Source organism: Scaptodrosophila lebanonensis, unplaced genomic scaffold (assembly GCF_003285725.1).
Source record: "Scaptodrosophila lebanonensis strain 11010-0011.00,11010-0021.00 unplaced genomic scaffold, SlebRS2 tig00001412-arrow-pilon, whole genome shotgun sequence".
Taxonomy (NCBI): domain Eukaryota; kingdom Metazoa; phylum Arthropoda; class Insecta; order Diptera; family Drosophilidae; genus Scaptodrosophila; species Scaptodrosophila lebanonensis.
Window position 1 is genome coordinate 12,389,964 of NW_022060739.1, and position 25,070 is coordinate 12,415,033.

The 25,070-nt window shown below is 34.4% G+C and overlaps 6 protein-coding genes across 10 annotated transcripts; 2 read left to right on the top strand and 4 right to left on the bottom strand.

Moving 5' to 3' along the window:
• Positions 1 to 1,143: 1,143 nt before the first annotated feature.
• Positions 1,144 to 6,355, bottom strand: LOC115631032 (kinesin-like protein KIF21A). Of its 3 annotated transcripts, none has more exons than XM_030527655.1 (13): positions 6,306 to 6,355; positions 5,469 to 5,539; positions 5,089 to 5,227; positions 4,620 to 5,032; positions 3,985 to 4,555; positions 3,562 to 3,910; positions 3,366 to 3,509; positions 3,114 to 3,305; positions 2,849 to 3,051; positions 1,789 to 2,771; positions 1,624 to 1,705; positions 1,474 to 1,559; positions 1,144 to 1,355 (listed from the first exon to the last, which is right to left on the bottom strand). In XM_030527655.1, the coding sequence occupies exons 2-13, from the start codon at positions 5,522 to 5,524 to the stop codon at positions 1,256 to 1,258; spliced, it is 3,318 nt and encodes a 1,105-aa protein (XP_030383515.1). In that variant the 5' UTR covers positions 5,525 to 5,539; positions 6,306 to 6,355; the 3' UTR covers positions 1,144 to 1,255. The 3 variants fall into 3 exon arrangements, with proteins under 3 accessions (XP_030383515.1, XP_030383513.1, XP_030383514.1); XM_030527653.1 differs by having other exon boundaries at positions 1,474 to 1,562; XM_030527654.1 differs by lacking the exon at positions 6,306 to 6,355 and adding an exon at positions 6,037 to 6,151 and having other exon boundaries at positions 1,474 to 1,562.
• Positions 6,356 to 6,699: 344 nt separating this feature from the next.
• LOC115632050 (ubiquitin-40S ribosomal protein S27a) lies at positions 6,700 to 8,957 on the bottom strand. Its single transcript, XM_030529023.1, has 3 exons — positions 8,929 to 8,957; positions 7,037 to 7,380; positions 6,700 to 6,905 (listed from the first exon to the last, which is right to left on the bottom strand). Exons 2-3 carry the CDS (start codon positions 7,355 to 7,357, stop codon positions 6,756 to 6,758), a joined length of 471 nt encoding a protein of 156 aa, XP_030384883.1. The 5' UTR covers positions 7,358 to 7,380; positions 8,929 to 8,957; the 3' UTR covers positions 6,700 to 6,755.
• Positions 7,467 to 8,350, bottom strand: LOC115632049 (ribosome biogenesis protein NSA2 homolog). Its single transcript, XM_030529022.1, has one exon. It carries the CDS (start codon positions 8,338 to 8,340, stop codon positions 7,561 to 7,563), a length of 780 nt encoding a protein of 259 aa, XP_030384882.1. The 5' UTR covers positions 8,341 to 8,350; the 3' UTR covers positions 7,467 to 7,560.
• A 495-nt stretch (positions 8,958 to 9,452) lies between the features above and the next one.
• LOC115631033 (prolyl endopeptidase) lies at positions 9,453 to 13,837 on the top strand. Its single transcript, XM_030527656.1, has 10 exons — positions 9,453 to 9,566; positions 10,237 to 10,588; positions 10,644 to 10,914; positions 10,980 to 11,122; positions 11,543 to 11,702; positions 12,243 to 12,362; positions 12,423 to 12,503; positions 12,559 to 12,950; positions 13,009 to 13,281; positions 13,337 to 13,837. The coding sequence occupies exons 1-10, from the start codon at positions 9,467 to 9,469 to the stop codon at positions 13,734 to 13,736; spliced, it is 2,292 nt and encodes a 763-aa protein (XP_030383516.1). The 5' UTR covers positions 9,453 to 9,466; the 3' UTR covers positions 13,737 to 13,837.
• A 1,842-nt stretch (positions 13,838 to 15,679) lies between these two features.
• On the top strand, positions 15,680 to 18,145 carry LOC115631861. Of its 2 annotated transcripts, none has more exons than XM_030528709.1 (3): positions 15,680 to 15,833; positions 16,109 to 16,232; positions 17,831 to 18,145. In XM_030528709.1, exons 1-3 carry the CDS (start codon positions 15,739 to 15,741, stop codon positions 17,927 to 17,929), a joined length of 318 nt encoding a protein of 105 aa, XP_030384569.1. In that variant the 5' UTR covers positions 15,680 to 15,738; the 3' UTR covers positions 17,930 to 18,145. The 2 variants fall into 2 exon arrangements, with proteins under 2 accessions (XP_030384569.1, XP_030384570.1); XM_030528710.1 differs by lacking the exon at positions 17,831 to 18,145 and adding an exon at positions 16,861 to 17,177.
• Positions 18,146 to 18,681: 536 nt separating this feature from the next.
• On the bottom strand, positions 18,682 to 24,916 carry LOC115631455 (putative uncharacterized protein DDB_G0277255). 2 transcript variants are annotated; one of them, XM_030528202.1, is made up of 17 exons: positions 24,766 to 24,916; positions 23,734 to 23,952; positions 23,564 to 23,677; positions 23,324 to 23,473; positions 23,176 to 23,262; positions 22,890 to 23,108; positions 22,675 to 22,825; positions 21,657 to 22,610; positions 21,431 to 21,592; positions 21,270 to 21,305; positions 20,981 to 21,193; positions 20,642 to 20,908; positions 20,524 to 20,585; positions 20,183 to 20,273; positions 19,718 to 20,116; positions 18,927 to 19,079; positions 18,682 to 18,863 (listed from the first exon to the last, which is right to left on the bottom strand). In XM_030528202.1, the coding sequence occupies exons 2-17, from the start codon at positions 23,836 to 23,838 to the stop codon at positions 18,715 to 18,717; spliced, it is 3,312 nt and encodes a 1,103-aa protein (XP_030384062.1). In that variant the 5' UTR covers positions 23,839 to 23,952; positions 24,766 to 24,916; the 3' UTR covers positions 18,682 to 18,714. The 2 variants fall into 2 exon arrangements, with proteins under 2 accessions (XP_030384062.1, XP_030384063.1); XM_030528203.1 differs by having other exon boundaries at positions 23,734 to 23,949; positions 24,766 to 24,909.
• Positions 24,917 to 25,070: the final 154 nt, after the last annotated feature.

Genomic DNA, 25,070 nt, shown 5'->3' on the forward strand with positions numbered 1-25,070 from the left:
GTAAGAAAAACCAATTTATTTAATTTTCTTTTCTTTTTCCGATATATTTCGGTTACGCCACGGTAACCGTCTTCAGGGCAATTATTTAAGCAAGTCTGCTCTGTTTGACTTGGAGTTACTAACAAGTCAAACAGAGCAGACTTGCTTAAATAATTGCCCTGAAGACGGTTACCGTGGCGTAACCGAAATATATCGGAAAAAGAAAAGAAAATTAAATAAATTGGTTTTTCTTACTCTGACCTCGAGCCGGCCAAACAATAAAAATAACTATGAGGAAGGTCACCAAAATACTCAACGAAAATGTTTTTATTTACAGTACAGTAGAATCTCGAATAAGCTAACCGAAATATTCAAATTTAATAACCTTTGTCGAACTATATACTTGAAAAAAATACAATAATAAATAAATTTCAATGACTTAGTTTTATCAAGGTATTGATGCTTTTGGTGCTTGCTTTTTTTTGATGAACCTCTCGAACGGTACATTCGTAAGCACTTGATTTAATTAATTCAGACAACGGAATGTAGTCTTCACTATCGCATTGATCATTATACCTTTTTTTGATCCTATTCCACGCTTTTATAAGAACAGTTGATTTGAAAAATGCATACGCTCAGAAAAGTTAACTTGAAAAGACACTTTTTAGAGCGGCATGTGGACGCTGCAATGCGGCTAACTAACCCGAGCGATTAACTTTTGCGCGAGTTAACTTTTTCGAGATTCTACTGTACTTTCGTTCCGTCATAGGTTCACTTCCAATGAACTCCTAATCTGAAGTTGTACTACAGTGACTCTAAAGAATCGCGGATAATATATGTATAGTCTGGGACAATTTCATGATTTATCTATTTTTTTTAATATTTGTAATTTGAACGGAAATATTTGTTTTAGAACCCATTTGAATTCGACAGTTGTATATGAGGAATGGTTGATTAAACAACTAATATATGAACTATTAGTTTCAGCCGCATAGTTATTTATACAGATTTAATTTTTATACATATCCAAAAATCTTAATAGTCGTATTGGTGTTTCCACAAGCTACAAGTTTTTCCACTATAGCCGATACACTAACGGAGGCATCTGGCTATATATTTTTTTAATGTTTGCCTTGAATTAATGTTTGAATTAAAATGATCAAGTTTTCACCAATATAACAATTCCTTTATTATTAAACAAAATTTGAGCGAAATATATATAAAAATATTCTTTGCTATTTATAATATTGTAAAACTAAACTTCCAATCCGGATGTTTATGTTGGTTCTAATCCTTGGTCAAGGTAGGAAGACAGTGTCTGGTCTGGCATTTTTATTGGGGCTGGTGTTGGAGTTTCTGTTGAATGCATTGATTCTCTGAAAAAAATAAGATTAATAAACGCTTTACACAGGCGGTGTTGAAGGCGCTTTTTGGAGCGACACCGAAATCATAATTTTTTCCACAGGTATAAAAAATCACGAAAAATACACTTACTTTAAAGCCCCCAAAATACTTGATACTCGTATGTTTGGAATAATATTTCGATTCATAGGCTCGTGTGATTGGTTCCTGATTGGATCCTTCTAAATATGAAATAATATTTCGTTTACATTATTTATGACATTAAAGTGATATTGATTTTACAGTTGTTTTGAGTTCCTCACTTCCGAAAAGCAGATCATGTTGTCTCGCAGTGTGCCTACGAATTTTTAGGCCTTTGTCGCCACTAAAATATAATATACATTATTATAGAAAAAGTTTGAAAGTTTATCGAATTTATGATTTAAATTCCGAAGGTTTTATTCTTACGATTCTAGGTTAATTGCTGTCGATGAGCTCATACTTTCGCCAGTCTGTACACCGGAACAGGTTAGGGATTCTGGTACCTCCCCATTTGGAATGTCGTAGGTACCATTGCTGATTAAAGATGTTTCGGAGCCGTTTCGGCTTAAGCTAGCCATATTACAAACATTTCCAAGGTTGAGTGAGTCAAATAAATCGCATATTTGCACGTTGCTGTTTTGTGAGAGGAAATATTGCAGTAATTGCTGTTGAATATTACTTTCTTGAGTTGCTTCGTTCAATAATGTTTTATACTCCTGCAATTGACCCTCGTTTATAGCAGATGTGCAGGTTAAATAGACGGCATTGTCCGACAATCGTTGAAGAAGAAACTTCGCCTCTTCAAGTGTGGTTACATTATCTAAAAGACTTTGAATTTTTTGCATATCGTTTTGCGGAGACTCCTTGCCTTCTTCGAACGCTATAATGGCTTGCTGTACATGTTCGATGTTTTCCTGTACATAGCTTATGTTGATCTTCAAATTGTCTTCTTCATTGGAATCTTCCCATTCTTTGTTGGAGCTCCGACGTTTCTCTATGTTGCCCAAATCGGCACTAAGATCCTCCCGTTGCGTTATAAGTCGCCCCAATTCTTTTTCCAGTTGAATAATAAACTGTTTATTCCTTGCTGCATGAGATATTGTGCGGATAAGATTATCCCACCTTACGTGCGCTGAACGAGTACGTGTATTTATGCGATTCTTATTGTTTAATGCCAAAACAGAAATTTTTTGTCCACGAACTCCCCTTTGACTCTTTCGAAGGGCAGAGACTTCCTCGGTTTTTCGCCTTAATATTTGCTCTTTGGCATTCATTTTCGCCTGCAAAGATAGGACAGCAGTTTGTTGGCGTCGCTGCTCCTTTCTCAGCTGAGCGATTTCCTTTGATTTCTTATTATCTTCCACTTTATAACGACTAACTTGTTCAGAGATTTTTTTCATCAATTTTATCTGGAAATAGAGAATGTTAGTAATTAAAAAACAAAGCAACAACCTATAATATTATACAAAATGAAGCTTCTTAGTACCTTGCTACTTTTCAATTCGTGTAGTTCCAGTCGCAGATTCTGTAGTTTTATTTCCTGTGTTTTAAGCTTTCTCTGTTGCCGGTTATGTTCTTTTTGTGCAAACTGAAGCCGCTTCAGTTCCCGCTGCATATCAGTTATCTTACGTTCATATTCTGCCTTCACCTTTTTCTCATTATCTTTTGACTGAACTGACGCACTGGACACTGAAATTAATTTATAGAATATTAAAATCCAAATTAACCAAAATTTTAAATAATAGATATACCCATATTGGACAACACTTCATCTCGTTCTTTCTGTGTGTTTGATATTTTGCAATTCAGCACATTTAATTTTTCTTCATACTGCTGCCTCATTATTTGAATTCTTTGTTGCGACAGCTCCAATTGTTCAATAAGCTTAGTTTTAATTTCTATATCTGAATTGATGTCATTCAAGTCTGCTTCCATTTCGTTCTCTGAAAAAGGGCTACGTTTTTAGAAATGGTATTTAGCAACAGCCTTGGTTGTTTAATCACCTTCGGAGTCACTTTCACTTTCAGAAGGTTCAGGATCTTCCAAATTTAGGTTTTCATCGTGTGCGCCGGGCAAAGAGCGAGCCATTAAAAGTCCCCGTTCCTTTTCTAAATCGAGCTTCGCCATGTTTATAATTTTGTCTGGATCTACATGAGTCTTATTAGTAAATTAATGATTTCAAATCGTAGTCAGATGTACCTTCATAGAGTGGTTTGGAAACCCGTGGTGAATTGGAATTGGAGTTAGACTTCTTCAGTTGTTGGTACATCTCCTCCGATTCAATGAGCTTGGCTTGGAGTTTTTCAATCTCGCTCAGATAGTTTCCAACTATGTTTGTTAGTACGGAATCAAAATTATCGCCTTGCGACCATTCTTGAGATACCTTTTCAAGTTTTAGTTTTGCATTATTTTCTGATAACACTTGAACCGTCTCCTGCATTGATTTCAATCGATGATGCAATCGTTTGTTATCAGCCAACAGCATCGCGTTTTCGTTAAACGTATCCGAAATATAATTATTTCCCTCGCAGTCTATAAGACGTTTTCCCTACAAGTATATGAGATTCGTTATCTTGTGATTTGTTGAAATATATGTATATATATATATGTATTTGTGCTAACCTGCTTATATTCCAGGAGCTCCAGTTGTAGTGCCGCAATTTCCCTTCGCAATTGCAAAATTGTCCGCGAACTCTGGTCCTGATTGATTTGCACTTTGTTCTTAATATTTCTGGCCCTGTTCGCATATTTCAAGGTGTTAAGAGTTTCCATAAAGTCCCTATCACTCGGCGATACGCAGGCTATCATTAATGTTCTGCTGTTGCCACCTAACGAATCCTGAAGAAGCCGTGTCAGCTTTGAGTCTCGGTACGGCACGTGGGTAGACTTTTTAGATTTGTCTCCCAGTGCGGAAATACAATTTCCAAGAGCCAGCAGGCCACAATTTATTGAAATGCCCTCACGTGCTCGTTCGCCCGTAGCTAATGTGCGCTTCAAACGCTCCGAGCCAGCTAAATCAACAAAATGAAATTTTGAAGTCAATGTTTCCAAGTCGTTTTCTGCGAAGTTAGATTCCGAAGCAAGAAGACGCTGCCTGCGAATAAGTATTGTAAAAACTGCATGCGACCGCGATGATTGATCATTCATTTTGGTTGATGCAGTTGTTCGCGCTAAAGCCCCTTGTTGAAGATATCTGTTAAACGTTTCTAATTATCACCTTGTTTCTTATTTCCACGAGAAAACGTTTGTATACCTACTTTAATGCATCCTGTGGTTCATATATTGCTTTGATAGTAGCACCAGTAACAGCAATTTCTCCATTACTGCTCTCCTGTATCCTAAAACTCCTTCCTTTACTATATGGGTCCAACAAGTCAATAATATCCTCGTTGTACAGTTCTATGAATTGCACAGCAACACTGAACTCAGACTTTGCTTGTTCGGTCGGTATTTCCTCAATACTCAGCACCAAGTTTTCAATTCCGGCAAACAAATGCCGAACTGCACGAGGTATAATGCCAAGTTGATGGTCTAAAAATGCGTGGTCGAAACCGGTACCCATCGTATAAGTCTTTCCAGACCCTGTTTGGCCATAGGCTAGTACCGTCGCGTTGTACCCATTAAGAGCTCCCTCCACTAAGCGCGCCACACACTCATTGTATATATCAGCCTAAGAAAGAAATAAATGTTTATGAAAGAAGCTTTTTATTATATACACATTCTTACCTGTATAGAGCTGGTATCATAAACATAATCAAATGTAAATGCTTTATCTGATCCCAGAATAATTTGATGTTCCCCAGGTATCACAGTTGTACAAATACGACACATATCTATAAGCTCTCGTGGATTCTGCGGTCGGATTCTAACAAATAAAACACAAGATTGGCTTGGGTTAAGTACATCGTACGAAAAGCGCGGAGCAGGGCAGGGTTTTTCAATTAATCGTAAATAGTAGTATGCAGAACTAATTGGCATCAGCTTTTGGTTCAATTTTTAAATTTAATCGTCGAATAAAAAATCAGCTCAGTAGCGAAATGGGATTTGCTTAAGTACTTCATATGAAAAGCGCCGAGGACGACTGATTTTACAACAAACACACTTACCTTACAGCTACTCGAACCGAACAATCCGAGTCATCAATCTCATTGTCAGCTAACATATTGGCTTTGAAAACCTACAAATAGTTAAAAATAAACTCATTTAAAAACTTTATTTTTTGATACAAAGACAAATGGTGGTATTTTAATATATAATGTTAATCAGTACTGCTAAGATTTTAGATTGTTAATAATATGATCGGCATTATTCTCCCACTATTCCTCAAGGCTTTAATGCTTCGTATCTGATTTATGAAGGCTTTTTCTGTTTGGCAATGTATTTAGAAACTCTATACAACTTTTTGGTGCTCTGCAGTACTGTGGTCGCCGAGGGTATCGCGGTTATAGTTTCAATTTGGCTGTATGGGAGGTGTGCTTCAAGGTTTTCCCATCTGCCTGCTATTTTTATAAGAACAGGGGCAGACGGAGTTGATTCCTCCGCTACAAAATAATAACAACAATTTTGTGAACTGAAAAACACGACATACGAAATTTCGGACTATAACAAAGTCAATTTAAAATTATTGTTCGTAAAATGGCAATCAAAATGTAAACATTTAGGGAAAATTTTTACCTATTAAATTCAGAGTTTATACGTTTCCTCGCAAAATTGCACTTTAATTTTAAGATATTTAAGGAAACTATTGCAGTTGCGCGTAACGGGTGCTCCTAACATGACATGTATGTGTTTATTTATGTATGTAAATATGTATGAGTACAACACATCAGTATATATGCCACTTTAGCACCTCTTTACACAGTTGTCGCTTTTTAGTGACTGCGTATTCAACAACAGGTTTCTTGTGAACGGATTAGTCAGCTTTGTAAAAAACGTTTATTTACCCAATTTTTAAGTGAATAAATACACCAATCTAAAATACTAGTTCTCACATATACAACCAACAGCTGATAAATAGAGATGAGTACATTTTCGTACCTGTTGTTTTGTAACGAAGATTTAAAAATACCTCATTAAAAAATACTCATCGAAAGTATTACTTCAAAAGTTTATGCGCGTTCGTGCGATAACTCATTCGCAAAATGTGCCATTAAATTATTGACTATTTGTTTTTTCAGAATTATAAAATGCACATTTAACTGTTGTTTGTGTGCAAACTGGCAACGCAGAATCGAAAATATAATTGCAATTTGCTTCTACAAAACGGAACAAGTATTTCTTCAATAAAAACCGAAGCATTAGCATTTACCATAGACCAAAATAACAACACAAAATTAGTTATTTTAATTCAAAAATGTATATCTTTTATTTAAGATTGAACATTTTAAAATGCCCTACTTTTCCTCAGGCTTGCTGAAGACAAAAGTCAAATTGCATTTTCCGCAATAATGCCGATCCTCGTGGGCAGCCATAAACACTCCGGCACCACAATTCTCACCTGGGCACTCACGACGGAGACGATGGATTTTTCCATTCTCGTCAACCTAAAAAAAGAGTTAAAGAACAAAAAGGAATAAATGTGCGTCCGCTTCAAAAGAGATAAACACTTCTAGTCAAAAGCTCAAGTTCACGACTCAAGAATTCCATCCGATCAATATTTATACTGGATTTGTACCTTGTAGTATTTAAGAACAGCTAGCTTGACCTTCTTCCTCTTGTGTTTGATTTTCTTGGGAGTAGAGTAGTTCTTCTTCTTGCGCTTCTTGGCACCACCACGGAGGCGGAGCACCAAGTGCAATGTAGACTCTTTTTGAATGTTGTAGTCGGACAGAGTGCGACCATCTTCCAATTGTTTGCCAGCAAAGATCAGACGTTGTTGATCTGGAGGAATTCCCTCTTTGTCCTGAATCTTGGCTTTGACATTTTCGATTGTATCCGAAGGTTCGACCTCAAGGGTGATGGTCTTGCCCGTTAGGGTCTTAACGAAAATCTGCATTATGGACTCCCGTTACCAAGAAACTGAAAAACGAATAAGTGTTTTAATTAGAAGTTTGTTATTCAATCAGTAAATTATGCATACACATATTAAATTAAATAGAAACACATTTGCGCAGGCCACTGATCATGATATATTTACGAAAATATTGCTGCTACAACTAATTACAAAATTATTAAATGTACGTTTTCCAAAATGAATGTTTATACTAGAAGCACAGCATTTATAACTCCATCATTTTCCGGGTTATTTGTAACCTGCGCGTATTTACCCCAAACAACTTTGCCAGTCTGTGTAACCAAGCCCAGTTCCGAGATATTCACTTCTATTACGGTACCTTTTGTAATAACTCCAAGGGAAGTAAACATTGGGGAGCTTGGATTCTTTTTCACTCCAATGATAGGCAGATGAAAAGTGGCTTTTAGTTCGGGGTGTGTGACATGTGCCTTCTTTAAGCGAAGCGCCATCGGTCTGATAAAGCGTTCAAACTTTGGTGGTTTTCGTGTGAAGTTTTCGCCGACGAATGTTACTTTGGTAATCATACGTTTCCAGGCCTTTCGCTTGGTTTTTCCCGTCTTTAGAACTTTGAAAACTTCTGCATCTGACTGCGCACGAACTTTTGGAATAGGTACGTCCCACTTTCCAGCTTTTTCCTTCCGTTTCTGCTTTAGCATATTAGACAAGACCTTTGCAGACGACTGGACGCCTCTGTCAAGAAGATAATGCGGAAGAGCTCCTTCTTCCACTTTTTCCTCTTGTTTCTTGACTTTCTTTTCTTCATGGGCTTGAATCTTCTTTTTCATTTGAATCTTTTCATTGCGGCGTTCCTTTTGGAATAGTTTGGCTTTAATGCCCCGCAGCTTGCGCGCTTTACGTGCTCTGTCTTTAGGAAGACGTGCTTCCTTTTTGCGTTTACGCACGTCATAATCAAGCCGCCTACCGTACAACTTACGGTGGCGTTCCATATACTCATTTTGCGGCATAGTTGCTTACCTGCAAAAAAGAGATGATTTATTTACAAATATCATTCACAAAATGTGCATATAGAATTTTCAAAAAATACATATATGTATATTATAATCCAAAAATATCGCCCGGATATAGAGCTAAGCTAAATAAACCGGATAGTTTACGAATGAAGTGTTTCAGAACCGTATTAAATCTTACGCACTAACACATGTGCACTAAATTCATTTGCATATTTTTCTTTTTTGAAAATTCACAATGCCATTTTTATTCGGTGTTACTTACCTCTATAAATAATACATCAATATAAAAACATTTACATGAATGTATTTAGGAAACAATTTCATGTACATACATATATTCACCACTTGAAAACACTACATCGACATAATTATGTACAACACATGTGTGTGTACAACGTGTGCACAAATAGACAATGCACGAAACGCATGTACAACTCGAAAAAAGTCTCAATATTTCCGCAAAAATACCATTCCACCGGTATGATTAGACAATTAAATAAGCCCTTAATACTTCATTGTCATTTACCGACTTACCAACTTATTTTCAACCATTAAAAATAAAAAAAAATAAAATCTACTAACCTTAGTCCGGCAGCAGCACAATAGCGAAAGAAGGAAATTACAACAGAGCAGGAAGTGCTGCCATAAGAATATAGAGTCGCAATATAATTTATCGAGTGCTAGCCCATCATTCTGCTAAGCCTTATACCACCATATTGAATACTTTAGTAGTAAAGTAGAGATAGCAACATAACAAAACGGCCAAATTGGAAATTACAAATTCGTATATTAATTATTAAAGTAAAAAATTGGTATTTATGCAAAGACTACATTTTTAGAGTACATTTTTGTGAGGTGAGGCCTATTGTTTATTCTCTCTATAACGAAACTGCATCAACATTTGCGTTCAAATATGATGTTAGTACTAACAATCACAACTGGGTAGCATTGTTCTCATTGTTCCAATTTTAATCATGGAAATTGTTGTTATTTATACTTTCCAATTTTGAAGCAATGTGAATGTTGTATTACCGGTAGACACATCAAAGGCTGTCACTGGTAGCAATATTTTTAATATATCGATATTTAGATATTAACATTTTCGAAGGTGCCTCCGGCAATGAGGCACTTTTTGTATTTATCACGTCCAAGTCACCAGATCGCTCGTAATTTGGTGGTCAACCACAACAAAGTAATTGTTCCTAACAAATTTTCAAACTGTAAGCACAGAGTCAACTTACATATTCTATTCGGGATCGTTTTTACGTTTATTAATGTCCGAAGAAGCAAAAGTAATTTCTTACCTATTTTGTGGTTCGGGTTTTATAAGTTTGCTTAGTCGGGGGAATTGTAAAGTCATTGTTGATATGTGTTATGAAATTATTGGTTTTATTATACATATATGTACATATGTTTATACTTATAAATTACCATGTGTACATTTAATACCTGTATAGACGTATTTCGTGTCAGGTTATTTAATTTTCGTGCGGTTGATATATGTACATATGTGCATATACATATGTATATGTATGTATGTAAGTGATTATTCCGGCAAAGAACAATTTTTACATTGTATGTACATATGCGAAGGACTTTGTACCTGCCAGCGAGATCAAACATTTTTATAAGCTTGCAAAAATTAGTATTATAATTAGTATCATATTTTTAACGCTTACGATGTTATATGTACATCTTAAATGATCAGCATGACCAAGACGAATCAGTAGTTAGAAAGGTGACGAGCTCAAATTCTGCTAAAATATTGTTGCCACAGTACGTGGAAAATTGTCATATCCATTAGCAGAATTATCAATACTTATATTTATACCTTAAACTTTAATATTCGTCTTTAAAACATTAGGAAAATAATTTTTTCTTTTAAAACAGCTCCAATATTTGTGAGATATTTGTCAAATATTCAGAACTTGAACGCATCTAAAATCATGAAAGATAAATTTATGTATCCTATTGCAAAAAAGGATGAAAAAATTGAGGATAATTTTCATGGCACCAAAATTAAAGATGTTTACCGTTGGCTAGAGGATCCAAATGGCGATGATACACAAAAATTTGTGGACGCTCAAAACAATATCAGCCAACCATTTCTTGAAGGCTGTGATAAATGGGAAAAGTTTAATGCAAAGCTCACAAAATTGTGGAACTATCCCAAATATGGGTGTCCAATGAAATATGGAGATTATTATTACTATTTTATGAACACCGGCTTGCAAAATCAGAGGTACGTTATAAATAACATGTCCTATGCTGTATATTAATTTCCATTGTATTTTCAGCGTTTTGTATCAGCAGAAGTCTTTAAAAGGCGAAAGCAAAGTATTTCTCGATCCAAACAGTTTATCTGCAGATGGTACGATCGCTTTAACCCAGAAATCTTTTTCTGATGATGGTAACTACATGGCCTACGGTTTGAGTGAAAGTGGCTCAGATTGGATAAAGATTCGCATTCGAAATGCAGAAACTGGTGAAGATTTTCCTGAAATTTTAGATAAAGTGAAGTTTACCGAAATATCATGGACAAAAGACAACAAAGGTTTCTTTTATGGGGTATGTCTACACAAATTAAAGTACTTCGATTGTTATACATAATTTGAATGTGTCTTTTAAAACAGAGATACCCAGACCAAGATGGCACAACCGATGGCTCCGAAACCAAACAAAACGAAAACCAAAAATTATATTATCATCGCATTGGCGAAAGTCAGGATAATGATGTTCTGGTTGCAGAATTTCCAGAAGAACCCTCATGGCGCATGTAAGAATAAAAACATAAATTTGCAGCACAAATATATATTTTGAAAATCTAGCGAAATACTTGTACCAGAAGAATTTGTTGCTTGACGACTTAAAAAACCAATAATTATTAATGTCTTGCTAGCGTCCAAATTGAAAAAGTTCACTATTTCTATCCTTTTTTTTTACCAATTTTAACTTGACGCAAGGTAAGTTATATGGGCGCTGCCTGATAATAAATCCGCCTCGCAATATCGTCAAGTTTATAAAAAAAAAACTGCGAGGCAAAAAATGGCCCATATTAAATGATTTATTTGAACTCCGATCTATTATCAGACAGCCCCATTATATTTATTAGTCTGTCAACTACGTTCTAGTAATAATATACTGTTTTATTTTTTTTAAGAAATTAACTACGTTTTTTATTCGAATTATTTTTAAGACAATCTGTGGTATCTGACTGTGGAAAGTATTTGATTTTGGCAATAGTTAAGGACTGCCGTGATAATATTGTGTATTATGCGGACCTCGACGCAGGAAAGGACATTACCTCAAAATTGAATGTTAAAAAAATTGTCACAAAATTTGAATCCGACTACGATGTAAGTGTATAACAATTTTCAGTTGATGAGCAAAATGCTAATTTATTTCCGTAATAGTTACCAACTATTCGGCTCAGCCCAAATATATGTAATTGAAGTTAAATAATTTGTAAACAAACATTTTCTATACCCCTTAAGTTAAGGACAATTTCTAGTATTTATTTTCGAAAGAATCAATTTTATACAACTATAACTGTTTGGAGTTCTGCCTTAATCACTTCAGCTCTTTATATAAGATACAAAATCTTATTTTACCAAAATTTGTCTGAGCGTTCATCCAAAATTGTTTGGATATTGATAGAGCAGAAGGTTTAACATAATTTTCTGCCTTTATGTCTGCTATGCCTTCAACCTTTGCCTTGTCTTGTATTATAACTTGTAATATTAGTTTAGGTGAAGACTACTTTTTAAAACAGCAAACACAATGTCCATTTCCCCTAACCTTCGAAACAAATCTATATGTAGCATGCAAAATGTTTTAGATTTGGATAAGATTTCATGCAATTTTGTTTGAATAGTTTTAATTTTTTTCTTTTCCAGTACATAACTAATGAAGGATCCAAAGTATATTTTCGAACAAATAAAAATGCGCCGAACTACCGAGTAATAATTATTGATTTTGAGAATCCCGACGAAAAAAATTGGACCACTCTTGTTTCGGTAAGTTGTAAATACAAGATTAATGCTACATCAATTATCTTATATGTTCTGTACGTTTAGGAACACGAAAAAGATGTCTTGGACTGGGTAAAATGCGTTAGTGGGAATAAGCTTCTGCTTTGCTATATAAGAGACGTGAAAGTAGGATTAATGTCTTTAATAGTAATCAACAACTATTAACATAATCCAATTATAGAGCATTTTGCAAGTTCATGCACTTGAAACTGGAGAGTTAACACAGCAGTTTGATTTAGACATTGGAACTATTGTAGGCACCTCGGGAAAAAAGAAATATTCGGAAATATTTTACAATTTCTCGTCATTCCTCAATCCTGGCACAATCTACCATTACGACTTTTCAAAACCAGATAAGAAACCTGAAATCTTTCGAAAAATTGAACTAAATTTGGAAGGCTTCCGACAAGATGACTATAAAGTTGAACAAATTTTTTACAATAGCAAAGATGGCACTAAAATACCAATGTTCATAATTCGAAAGAAACGCGAAACCATAAAGCCTCGACCCTGCCTTCTGTACGGCTATGGAGGTTTTAATATTAGTATGCTGCCCTCTTTTGGACTGACTGGGTGAGTTTAAAAGCATTGCATATTAAAATAAATACACTTTTTCTGAACAATGTCGTAGTCTTATGTTTGTAGATACTTTCGATGGCGTGCTGGCCTATCCAAATATACGTGGCGGCGGGGAATACGGCGAAAAGTGGCACAATGAAGGACGATTGCTTAATAAGCAAAATGTTTTCGACGATTTTCAGGCAGCTGCTGAGTATTTAGTTGACAACAAGTACACGACGAAAGACCGATTAGCTATTCAGGGCGGATCTAATGGTGGTTTACTAGTCGGAGCCTGTATAAATCAACGTCCCGATCTATTTGGAGCAGCCATTGCACAAGTTGGGTACGTATAGGGCTTTATGATGTATCTTCAAATTTTCATAAAATAAATTCCTCAGGGTAATGGATATGCTACGTTTTCATAAGTTTACCATTGGACATGCATGGTGCTCTGATTATGGAAATCCTTCAGAAAAGGACCATTTTGAGAATCTATACAAATTTTCACCTCTGCACAATGTCCATACGCCATGTGGAACGGATAAGGAATACCCCTCTACATTAATACTGACCGCTGACCACGATGATCGCGTTAGTCCATTACATTCGTTGAAGTTTATTGCCGCACTTCAAGAGGCTGTACGTGCCTCAGATGTTCAGAAGAACCCATTGTTATTGCGCGTTTACAAGAAAGCTGGCCACGGCGCTGGAAAGCCGACGTCTAAAAGAATTGAGGAATCCACTGATATTCTAACATTTATGTACAAAAGCCTAAACATTGATGTAGTTAATTTGTAAACTTTGCCAATGGTGTTCAACAAGTTTTCTACCGTGTGGAATTTTCACCCACAATGTAACCAATAAATATGTATCTTCATTAAACATTTTTTAATTACAAATACTTCTGAAAGCATATAATAGGGATGAGTTTGGGAAAAAGCGGTTTGTATTTCTACACGGAACTACTTCATCTGTAATCCATTCGTAAACTGTGAGTACGTAGTACGAGTGTATTTTAAAATTCTGCCATTTTACACATAGGTACAGAGTAGTCCCAAGTCAGCACACCCGACATTAGCTTCTCCGCTGGTTTTGATAAACACAAGGTTTGTTTTCAAGTCAAGTTAAATGGTTTCTAGCATATTGCAAATATTTCAATACATTATTGTTATTAGAAAACGGATAATACAGCATTTATCACACCATAGTCCAGTTCTTTCGCGGAATGTTACCAATTCCATTTAATTAGAAGAAGTGTTTTCGCATACTCTTCAAAAACTTTGGTGCAATTTGAAACACCTTTGAAAACGGAGTGAGAAGGACGTCCTTTGTGGACAATTTGATCAGCGGAGCATTAACAACCCCTCGTACGGTAAATGTCGGCTTTTAGACTTTTATTAGGTGAAGTATGTAAATTAAAAATATGATTTCAAAAACATCTAAGCATACACACATTGGTAGTTTCTACCCACTTACTTTATTTACAGATCGAATAATTAATTTAAAAAAGTCCCCATAATTCTTACTATAAACTAAACTAAAATATGCTGCTAATAAGGTAAATAGATTCAGACTAGCCGCCAAGCGTTCGTCTCTAAATGAACTTCCGCCAACTGTGAGACACCACAGTCACATTTAATTACATACATATATAAAAACACGAAATACATAGTTTTTTCGAAATTTTAATTCATGTGTTACATTTTTCTTTGGCTATATTTCTTATAAGACTTATGTATGTAAATACAATTTTATAAAAAAAGACCAGATCATAGGCCAAATTTATTTTAAAAGTGGCAATATTAGCCAACTAAAAGCAACCAACTCAACCTTTTAAATGAAAATGTGTCTTTCAGACCATTGTCTTCACAAAACTGGTTTAGCAATATTGTCCATATTTATATTGACTAAGTTTATATCTATCTTTTTCTCTCATTCACTCGAAGATGTACATTTCTACATACAACATGCGTATACATACAGACATTTGTATGTATGTAGATGTAAATGTTAGTGGTTTCATGTTCAGCAACAAAGCTCAGCCAAAATCCACAAACAGTTTACGTTTTTAAGCCAATCAAGAGAGTGTAATTTTTTGCTTTTCATTTCTGAATGTAATTTTATTTGGTAAAATATTTAATTTCGTGTATAAATTTATTCATTTATTAAATTATTACAAGTACATGCATTCAGGCATCTTATACACAAATGAAATGAAGAATTATTAATTTCTTTGTTAATTAGTTTGTTTTTTAATTGTAGCCATGCATATGCCCATATGCCATATGTATATGGATAAAAGCCATATGTATGTACATACATATGGATTATTTACAAGATTCGAGAAAAACTATTATAATTTCCCTTCGAAGTGTGACGCATGTATTTCATTATAGAAATATAAAATATAAGCTGTGGCAACGATTTAAATATGTACGCTTTTACCGAAAAGCTGATGTCATAACGCGCATACTATATGTACATACATACATATACATTTAGAGCATGTACATATTTCTTGTTTTAATGTACATAAATTTTTACTGATATTTGAGAAATATGTGAAGACAATGATGTTAAAGTAGCTATCAATAACAGAACGGATGAAAAATGATTATCAACGGAATTTAAATCTATAAAATTAAAGCTCAGATAATATTGTACTTTTTATCTTTCTTTTCAGTATTTCATATATAAAATGACAAAACAAGTATTTTCTATTGTTGCAATTATTTTGGTTGCACTTTTACATATTGCTTCAGCTAATTTAAATTCTAAATTTACACATAAAGAAAAGGATATGATGCGTAAAAGCATTGTTTTTGATAAAAGGACGCCTGATGTATTCTATTGCCCAATGCGAAAACCTACCTCAATGAATAAGCTGATAGTCAAGTAAGTGGAAGTTTATGTATGTAATATATAAAACTAATGTCGGAAAGTTCCGACGATTAACGTGAAATGAAGGGAAATTGTGTACAAAATACGAAATGGATTTCGCATTAATCCTCAGATATTTGGTAAATGCTTTAATACTGTGCAATAAAGACAAATAACCAAAATAGCAATGCTACCAAAAAAAAAAAAATAAGTAACAATGCCTGGGGTATAAATTTGAATAATAAATTATTATGGATATATAGTACTAAATGCGATTTTTCCTCTTTTAGATCCCGACCTTTACATAAGCTGTGTGAATACGATGGCAATGATTTGCCATCAGATTATAAATCTGATTGCTATGACGACATCGACGAATCAACTTATGCATGCAAGGAAAAGCACAGAATAATGGTAAGCAATCTAGGTATATCAGTATTTAACTAGTGGTAGTAGTGTGTACTTATATTTCTATGAAAACTCATCTTTCTCATTTACATTTGCTGGTTTTATTTTTCTTGTTAATGCTTTAGTAATATTATTTCTTATAGAGTTCAGAAACTAAACAATCTGTACATTAACAAAGTAATTTAATAAATGTCTATCCAACAAATCAATACTAATCAGTATTAGTTCTATTACACTATACAAAGCTTCACTACCAAAATGATCTTCATACTATTCAGAAATGATACTCAAAATGTGGCGATTAAAAGATGGAAAATAAGAACCCTATACATTTCCATAATTACCATTTTGATTATCTGTATGGCTTACGAAGTTTAGTCAAGTCTGCGGTCCATCCTTAGACCAATTTTCTTCTTATTATTTTCGTTGTCTGTCGCCACTAACTAATAAATAAAATCAGCTCATTCTGAATTCTTAATGATGTTCTCAATCAAATACTAACAAACAAATAAATTTCATATTTATTTTTACATTCAAATAGGAGAGCAAAATTCCTTACTTCTGTCATTTATCGCATAATGCCAAATCGAATGTAATATATTTGGTACTAATCTATAGTTATATTTATTTACAGAAACGTTTCGCCAAAGACGAACCCCTCATATTGCAATAAACACAATAAAACCTTAACACAAAATACACCACACTTATTCCGCACTGCAGGTTGTGTGTCTTACACGACAGGACATCTACACACTAATGTATTCGCTAAATAACAAATAATACCTGATATATTATAAAGTTAACTGAAATAAACGTTTTTGATCAACTATTGATTCATGAGGTTCCAGCGGAAGTATACAAATTTCATGAACTCCATGTTGGATAGTATATAGTAGGAATCTATATAGCCAAATTAAATCAAATTGGTTATGGATAACGAATCATAAATAAAGCTTTTACTAAAAAAAAAACGAATATATTTTAAAACAATAATCTCATCTATTATTACAAAATGTTTTCAAAACATTTGAGTAACAGCGCAAAAGAGTTTTTCAGAGGAAAAGTTAAATATGCTTGGCTGTTATTAATTATATTTTGTACCTGAACGGTACTATTATATTTGGTTTGTGCAAAGTGAAAAATGCCTGTCTATCCGACCGTATAAACAACTAAATCTCAGAGACTATATGAACTACATTTCAATTTTAATCAAATTTGGCAATTACTTCCGGTTAGTGCTTTCATGTCCGTTTGCAAAGTTTCATCACGATAGGCCATTATCTAGAAAGTTATAGGCATAAATGTATTCTCTGCCCAAGGTCTGCCAGAAGCTGTTGTTCCTGCTTTGGCTCAACTCTGTACTACACGCATACTTACACACGACCACGCAAATACAGAGTACACAGTTTAAAGTCGGTGAATCCGACTTTAGCTTTTTCACTTGTTTTTATACTGCACCAAGGATGAATATTTTTTAAAGGAAGGTATCATACATAGTATGCTAAAAAAATTCACTTAATGTATATTATCAAGATTCAACATATTTTGTTTTCCTACAATGTTTTAATTTTCGTTATTTTATATTTATAAACACTTTTCAGATGCGAAAATACCCTCCAGGTAGCGAGAAGGCATTCACCGGAACCCAGAAAAATATATTTATAAACTTGAAAAATCCTGTGAAGCCTAAGACCAACTAGAATAAAGAAATGACTCTTCAGACAAACGAGCCCACAAAAATGTAATTGAAACAGCTCTGCAGAATGAAACTCACAACTTACGAAAAATCTTAACGACTCTTCTATAACCTTAACGTTTCCTAAAAACTTTGAAAATAAATACGAGTATACAACTAAAGTGTTTTTTCTTTGAATCACTAAGAACAAACGCGAATCATTATAATTATTAAAAATATATTATTGAGGGTACTCGAAAGTTGCGAAGTTTACTTTAAATAAAACGTAAATACTATAATAATTGTGTAAAAGTCGGATACTGTCTGCTACATATTTGATATAGGATCAAATCCAGGTGATTTTCAATCCAACCACTTGATCAAAATGAACAAATAAAGTAACCATAGAATAGGAAGAACAGCTTACATTTCAGATTATTGAAATATACTTTGGTTGTGAAATGGAATCAAACTGATGAAGCTCCCAAATTATTTTCTTAAGAAAACGTGATTTACCATATGTTTTTTCAACTGGAATATTCCGGAATCCGAAAGTGTATAAATGAGTGTTATATGATTTCTATGCTGCTGTGGACTACATATTGTTTTGGGATCGTCGTTTTTGCGGAAGTTAATTATGGATATCAATGTTTTCACATTTTTTCCTTTAAAATAATGACAATTAAATACTTCTTTATTGTTTTTGTTTTAAATTTGTTTGTCATATTCAAAATTGCATTTATATAATATATGAATTGTAATAATTAATCAATAAAATACGGTTATATAAATCTATATTTTAAATAATTATTAAACAAATTGACGATTTTTCAAGAACTCTAACATGCCTTGAACACTTGCGTTAACCTGTGGCTGTGACGACTGCGGTCCATTATGTAGACTGCTGGACATGCTCATACCAGGAAGGACTGGTGGTTGTTGGGTCTGGCCAGTAAATCCTAGTCAATAGTAGAAATACATATATGCAATTAACCGATAATAAATAATTACTATTTACTTACTTTGTGTGTTCTGCTGCTGCGCAAAGGGGTGCAAAAACATGTCCTGCTGCTGCTGTGGGTGAGTTAGCATTTGACCTTGTTGTGGAAAAGATGAGTATTGCCGATATGAAAGTATTGCGGGATCCATTGAAGTCCAATCGTTAGTGCTATTACCTAAATTTCCATCACAATGAATTTATTTTAATGACACTTGTCTTAAATTAAAATACTTCCTTAATTTACTCAACTACTTTTAAGGCGGTTCGTTTGATTCGCTACACAATTTACACATTAAATTATAAGCAGTTGGAAAATTTTTGGATCTGTTTGTACGGTAGTAAAAACAATGTCCAAATAGCAGCCGTATTTGAAAACTCCAGATTCAAGAACACAGATGACGATAGAGAAACCAAAATTTAAATATCGATACTGACACTTTTAAGAAGAATTGTTGTGGACAGACAAAAAGTAATCTGAGTGAAATAAATTGATTGTTTATTACGATATCTATAGTAGGTTTCCTAAGCAATGGGTTAAATAAAAGTATGGACAGTTATTTAGATGAAATTTGTACAATTTATATAAAAATATTGCAGCAAATAGTAACCACGCAGATTCAAAGCTTTTCTTCTAGCCCTATTCGTTCACGCATTTTCTTCTACTGCTATTTTTACGAAAATATTGATTTCCTGTCACGTAAGAGCAATTTGGTTATTTCAAAGTCCACATGACTATTTAATTTAAAGCTCAGACTATAGAAAACGAATTGAATGGAATTGACAGTTGAGTTTAATAGATTGCGTAGAACTTACCTTTGCTGTGAGGGCCTGCAGTCTGAGCTAGTTGTTGCAGTTTAGTGTCATTAATCGACTGTCCCTGGTGCGGAAGCAAATGTGGGTTCCAGTTGGATTCTAAGGACACTTGGTGTCCACCAAGGATGTTGGCATTTCCAACATTATTGCCAAATGGTGCCATTTTATTCGTGTTCGGCAAGCGGGAGCCATTAATGCCTAATGTGTTCATCGAATTGAAACCTGGGGGCGGCATTCGAGCACGGTTGATGTTATCAATCAGTTGCTGTTGCGAGACTTGTTGGGGCTGCGTCTGCATTTTTGAACCAACGTTTCCGCCATTTATATTTTGCTGCTGAACAATTTCATTCTCCATGAGCTCAGCCAATCCTTTTTGCGTTTCAATAAAAGGATCAAACCCTATATTGTGGATCAATGAAAGCTTCATTTCCTTGATCAAATTATTAATAATTAGATTATGCTCACCCAAATCATCGTCAACAATAGAGTTTTGTGCAAACATATTCTGATGGTTCTGCTGCTGCTGCTGTTGTGTGCTTTGAGACAGGTTTTGTGGCTGAAATATAAAAATGTTTGAAAATTTTTAATTTACGGAGGCACAATCCAAACTAAAAGTTAATGTAAATTTCAAGAAACAACAACAAGGAGTAATAACTATTGCCTTTTATTCTGTTAATTTCAAGTTATTGTATTTCACAAATAATATGATAATGATTTAATTATGTATTTAGAATTTTTTAAACTGGACATTTAAACTGGAATTATGTAATTATTTCCGTAACTATTTATATATAAAATATACTCACCATTGTTTCAAACATTCCATGTAACCTCTGTTTTTGCACCTGCGACTGGGGTGTTAAAATTCCTACAATGATGTTAGAGTCACATGTATGAAGATATGTAAGAGTGCTTATTATTTACCATTATCGACGAGTTGTGGATTAAGCCGACCATTCTCAAGAAAAGCAGCATTCCGATTTATTTGAGGCGAATGTGAATTGAGATAATGATGATGTTGTAACTGTTGTTGGCTTTTATGAAAGTCGAAAAACTTTGTCATATTTCCACCAAAGAACCCACTGTGGCACAGCATATTATCTCTGGGCTGTTGCTGTAGAAGTTGTGAGTGCTGCTGAACAAGTGCTTGTGCCTGTGCCCTAGTTAAGTCCACATTGTTGCTATAGATGTCTGAAATCAATATTCAATAAAATTCAAGTTACAAAACAAACGCAATGAAATGACTAATAACTTTAATCATACCATTTGGCCCACTGCCTATTTGTGGCATACCAATATTGTTTGCAATGTTGTTTCTTTTCTGCATCTCGTGCATGCGAAGGAACTCTTCCTGTTGCTGCAATACTTGTTGGTGATGGTGTTGTTGTTGCTGCTGAAGATGCTGTTGATGCAACAATTGTTCTTCAACATGTCTGTTGTTTCGAATCATAACGTTTTTGAAAGCCTCTTCCCATTCTGCATAGAGATCCATTATTGAATGAATAAAATATGAGAATTATTTAAATACATATATATCAGAATTTTTAAATACCATTTGTGTTCGAAGTTTTTTGGTATTCGTCAATACCTAGTTATTGCCAGTTTTATGTTTGCCGACGTGGTTATGGTGAGAGAAGTAAAGATAAGAAGACAATACATTTAATTCAGAATTAACACATAATTTATATGTATGAGGTATTGGCAGAAACGCACCATTGAGCAAGTCTGGCAGATGGGAAGATGTTGCATTGCTCATCTGATTGTGACGCGATTCAGCTTCAAGTTTGTTTTTTAATAGTAATGATTGCTGGAATGCCGACGACGATGAGAAGAAACTGTTGCTATCATCGAACAGACTTAAATTATCAAATGCGGCTGCAAATAATATTCAAAGACATAAAGTTAATTGATATTATCAATTACATATAAACAAACATACATGCTACTTCCGCCGTATTTCCACTATTATCTTCAATTTTAGTTGGGTTGCCTTCAGATGTCACGTTTGCGATGTTTTTATCAATATTTTTCGAATACGTTTCCAATTTTCTAGCATCTGGCTTTGCTGTGGATATTAAGTCTGAGACAATGCTACCGGAATCTGTCTGTTTTGACGAAGTCAAATCGTTTAAGATAACATCATCATTTTCGTCCACAGAATCGTTATCAACCGATGGCGCTTCCAGGGTATCTTCATTAGGAATTGTACACTCAGTGTCTGTCGAACTTTTCGCGTCTGTCCTGCTTTCCGAGCCATGGTCAGCACTATTTTCACTCGTAGAGCTGGGCGATCGTTTTTCATTGCAATCTAATCGGGATGGCGAGACTGTTCGATAGTGGCTTTCAGTGACATTATTAAGCGGGACTTTCTCTTCTGGTTGCTCCGACGTCTTATTGGAGCTATTGCTGCTTAGCACGACAGATTTGCTTTGATGCTGATTCTTCGAAATAGCTGTACGTGCGTGCAACGAGTTTTCCTTGTTTCGCTCGATTCTAGATCTGGAACTTCCATTACTTGTATCTGATTTAGATGTTGACGTGATCGTTTCATCTGACGATAAAGCTGTTAATAATGCTGGGGCATTTGCATTTTCTTTGGAATCCGATGTAAAGCTTTCTTTATTTGATGCAGTCGAAGAACTGTTGTAAGCTGTATTTTTACATTTCGATTTGTTGTTTCTGTCGTAACGACTTTTATCGTTTCGAGATTTGTCTTTTTTATTTTTTCCATTCGATAAGTTTCCGTTACCCAAAGTCTCTTTACTGTTAACAGGAGAAACAGATAAACTGGGCCATGCTTCCTTTTGCTGATTACTATTCGAAGAAGCAACATTTGACGCAGTCCCCGACGAGGTCGACGATGTGGTTGAAGATAATGACGATGACATTGATGCTGAATGTTCAGGAAATAGTGATATTAATTATATGGGTTTTTAAAGTTGTAGAAGCGGTGTTACCATTAGGTTTCGAATTTCCACTAACGTTTGAAGCTGCACTACTCACTGGACCCCCAATACTATTTATAGATGTGAAACTTGTTCCGGCATTTGCTACCAATGCGTCGTGCAGACGCTTTTCGTATTCCTGGTGCTTTCCCTGGTGCATTTCCTTTACATGTATTAAACGAGGAGTGCATTATAGATAAAATTCGATTCTAAGTGGTTATAATTACCTCCTTGGTAAAACTAGCTTCTTGATCACCCAACTCATGCAAGTACATACAATCACCTTTGGGACATTGTTGGTTTTTCATAAAATGGCTACAATATTTTGTTGTTCCTAGACTGGTTTTTATCAACCTGCCATCTATCATAATATTGTTAACACTTTGTATAGCCCGCAACGCGTCCGTATTATGTACATATGTAACGTACGCCGATGCTGAAGGCCCCTTCAAATTAATAATTGATACAGGAATTGGGAATTGTCTATATACAGCAACAGCAACCGGTACTCACCTGCACTCCCGCATAGGTTGTACTCGGATTTATGACGACTTTATGAATTTTCCCATATTTCCCAAAGTATTCGTGTTTCTTCAATATCTTGAATTTCGAATGCAACATTTAAGGTTTTGAAATTAAGTAATTTCTATAAATTACTTACATCGGCGTCCGCCAATCGAGGGGGCAAACCAACAACAAATACCAAATTTTTTTGCACAACTCGAACATTAGCCAAATGTTTTCGGTTCTCAGTAATTTTTTGCTTTCGCTGCTGATCGCGTTGGCGCTTTTGCGACTTAAAAGCGATCATCTAGCACACAAACATATATATATTTAAAGTGTTAGCGAATATTTAACAAATGACACGTGCAAAATTTTAATTCGTAAGCATTTTACTCACTTCTTCCTGAGTTAAAGGCTTAAAGTCCGCTGGATTCTCTGGATATTCCTTCCGACATGCTGGACAAAGTTTGTTTTCGTCCGTACGAATTCTGTGCCAGCAGAATCGACAAATCTGAAATAAAGTCATTGCCCTGAAGAACGAAGCCATATAGACAAAGCGTTTCTTACCTGGTATCCACAAGTGCATGGGAAAAAGGTGAGGTCGTCTACTTCAAGTGGCTCCATACACAATGGACACTCCACGGAATCTTCGTTATTATTTAAACCGATCATTTTATATATTTTTATTCTTTTTTTATAAATTGCGTAGAAAAGATATATTTGGTTTATAAATTCCCGACTCTGTGAATTCGCTTTTTGTATTGATACGCATGCACCGTCAAGCTGCTGCACAAAAGTAAAACATTAAATTAAATTTTGAAACAGTAGTTTTTACAACAAATATGTAAATGTTGAAAACGTGTTACTGAATCGATAAGAAAGAACATACACACATACTTGGATTTTGGATTTAATGCTGAGTGTTATTCCAAATTCTTCCAATAATTGAAATTAATGACAAAATAACAGCTTTAAACAATGGTTGTTTCAACTTCTGAACAATATGCAGCATTTATAAAAAGTAAAATGTAAACAACTTGTATTAAAGTTAAATTGCTGAAAATACTGACATATGTATGCATATACTATGTACTATGTACTAAACCGATATACATAAGTACATATTTACTTGATCCACAGTTCTGGTAATCACTAATACGTACACATAAATACGTATGTACATATATACAATATGCATATGTATATAAAGATGTGGATATGTACAAATTGAACATATGTACGTATATACACATACATATGTACGTACATATTTATTATTCGACACCGTATCCTTTTTCACAAGGTGTTTACAAAAAATGAGCACAGTTTCCTTTTGGTTGCTATTATGGGTAGTTTTAATAAAGCCAAATGGCAAGGTATTACGATGAATAAAACGCAGAAAAGAAACAACTAAATACACTCGTTTTGTGTGTATATATGGATGTGCATGCATACATGTGTATCAAAGAGTAAAAAGAAAAAGTATTATGCGTGAATGCATATGTATATGTATGTATGTACACGTAACACAAATACACTCATATACATACATACATGTATGTTCATATATGAATGTTCGTACATATATACCTAGCGTACCAATATTTCTTCCTCCTCTCGACTGACGATTTATTTAGGTATTATAAATTATGTTTTTCAATTTTACAGGTCACACTGTCTAATATAATTATATACAAGTGTAGATAAAATCACCAAATAACTTCATATACGTAATTAGTTTCACTAGACGATTTTAACTAAGTACTGAGCACGAATGTCCAAAACCAAGCAATCTGGTTACTATTTAACATCGATATTGACTAGAAAGTACTCGATTTCCCGATAGGAAGTGACTCATTTATTGCAATGTGAAATATTATTTACTTAATATTCCAAAAAAAATT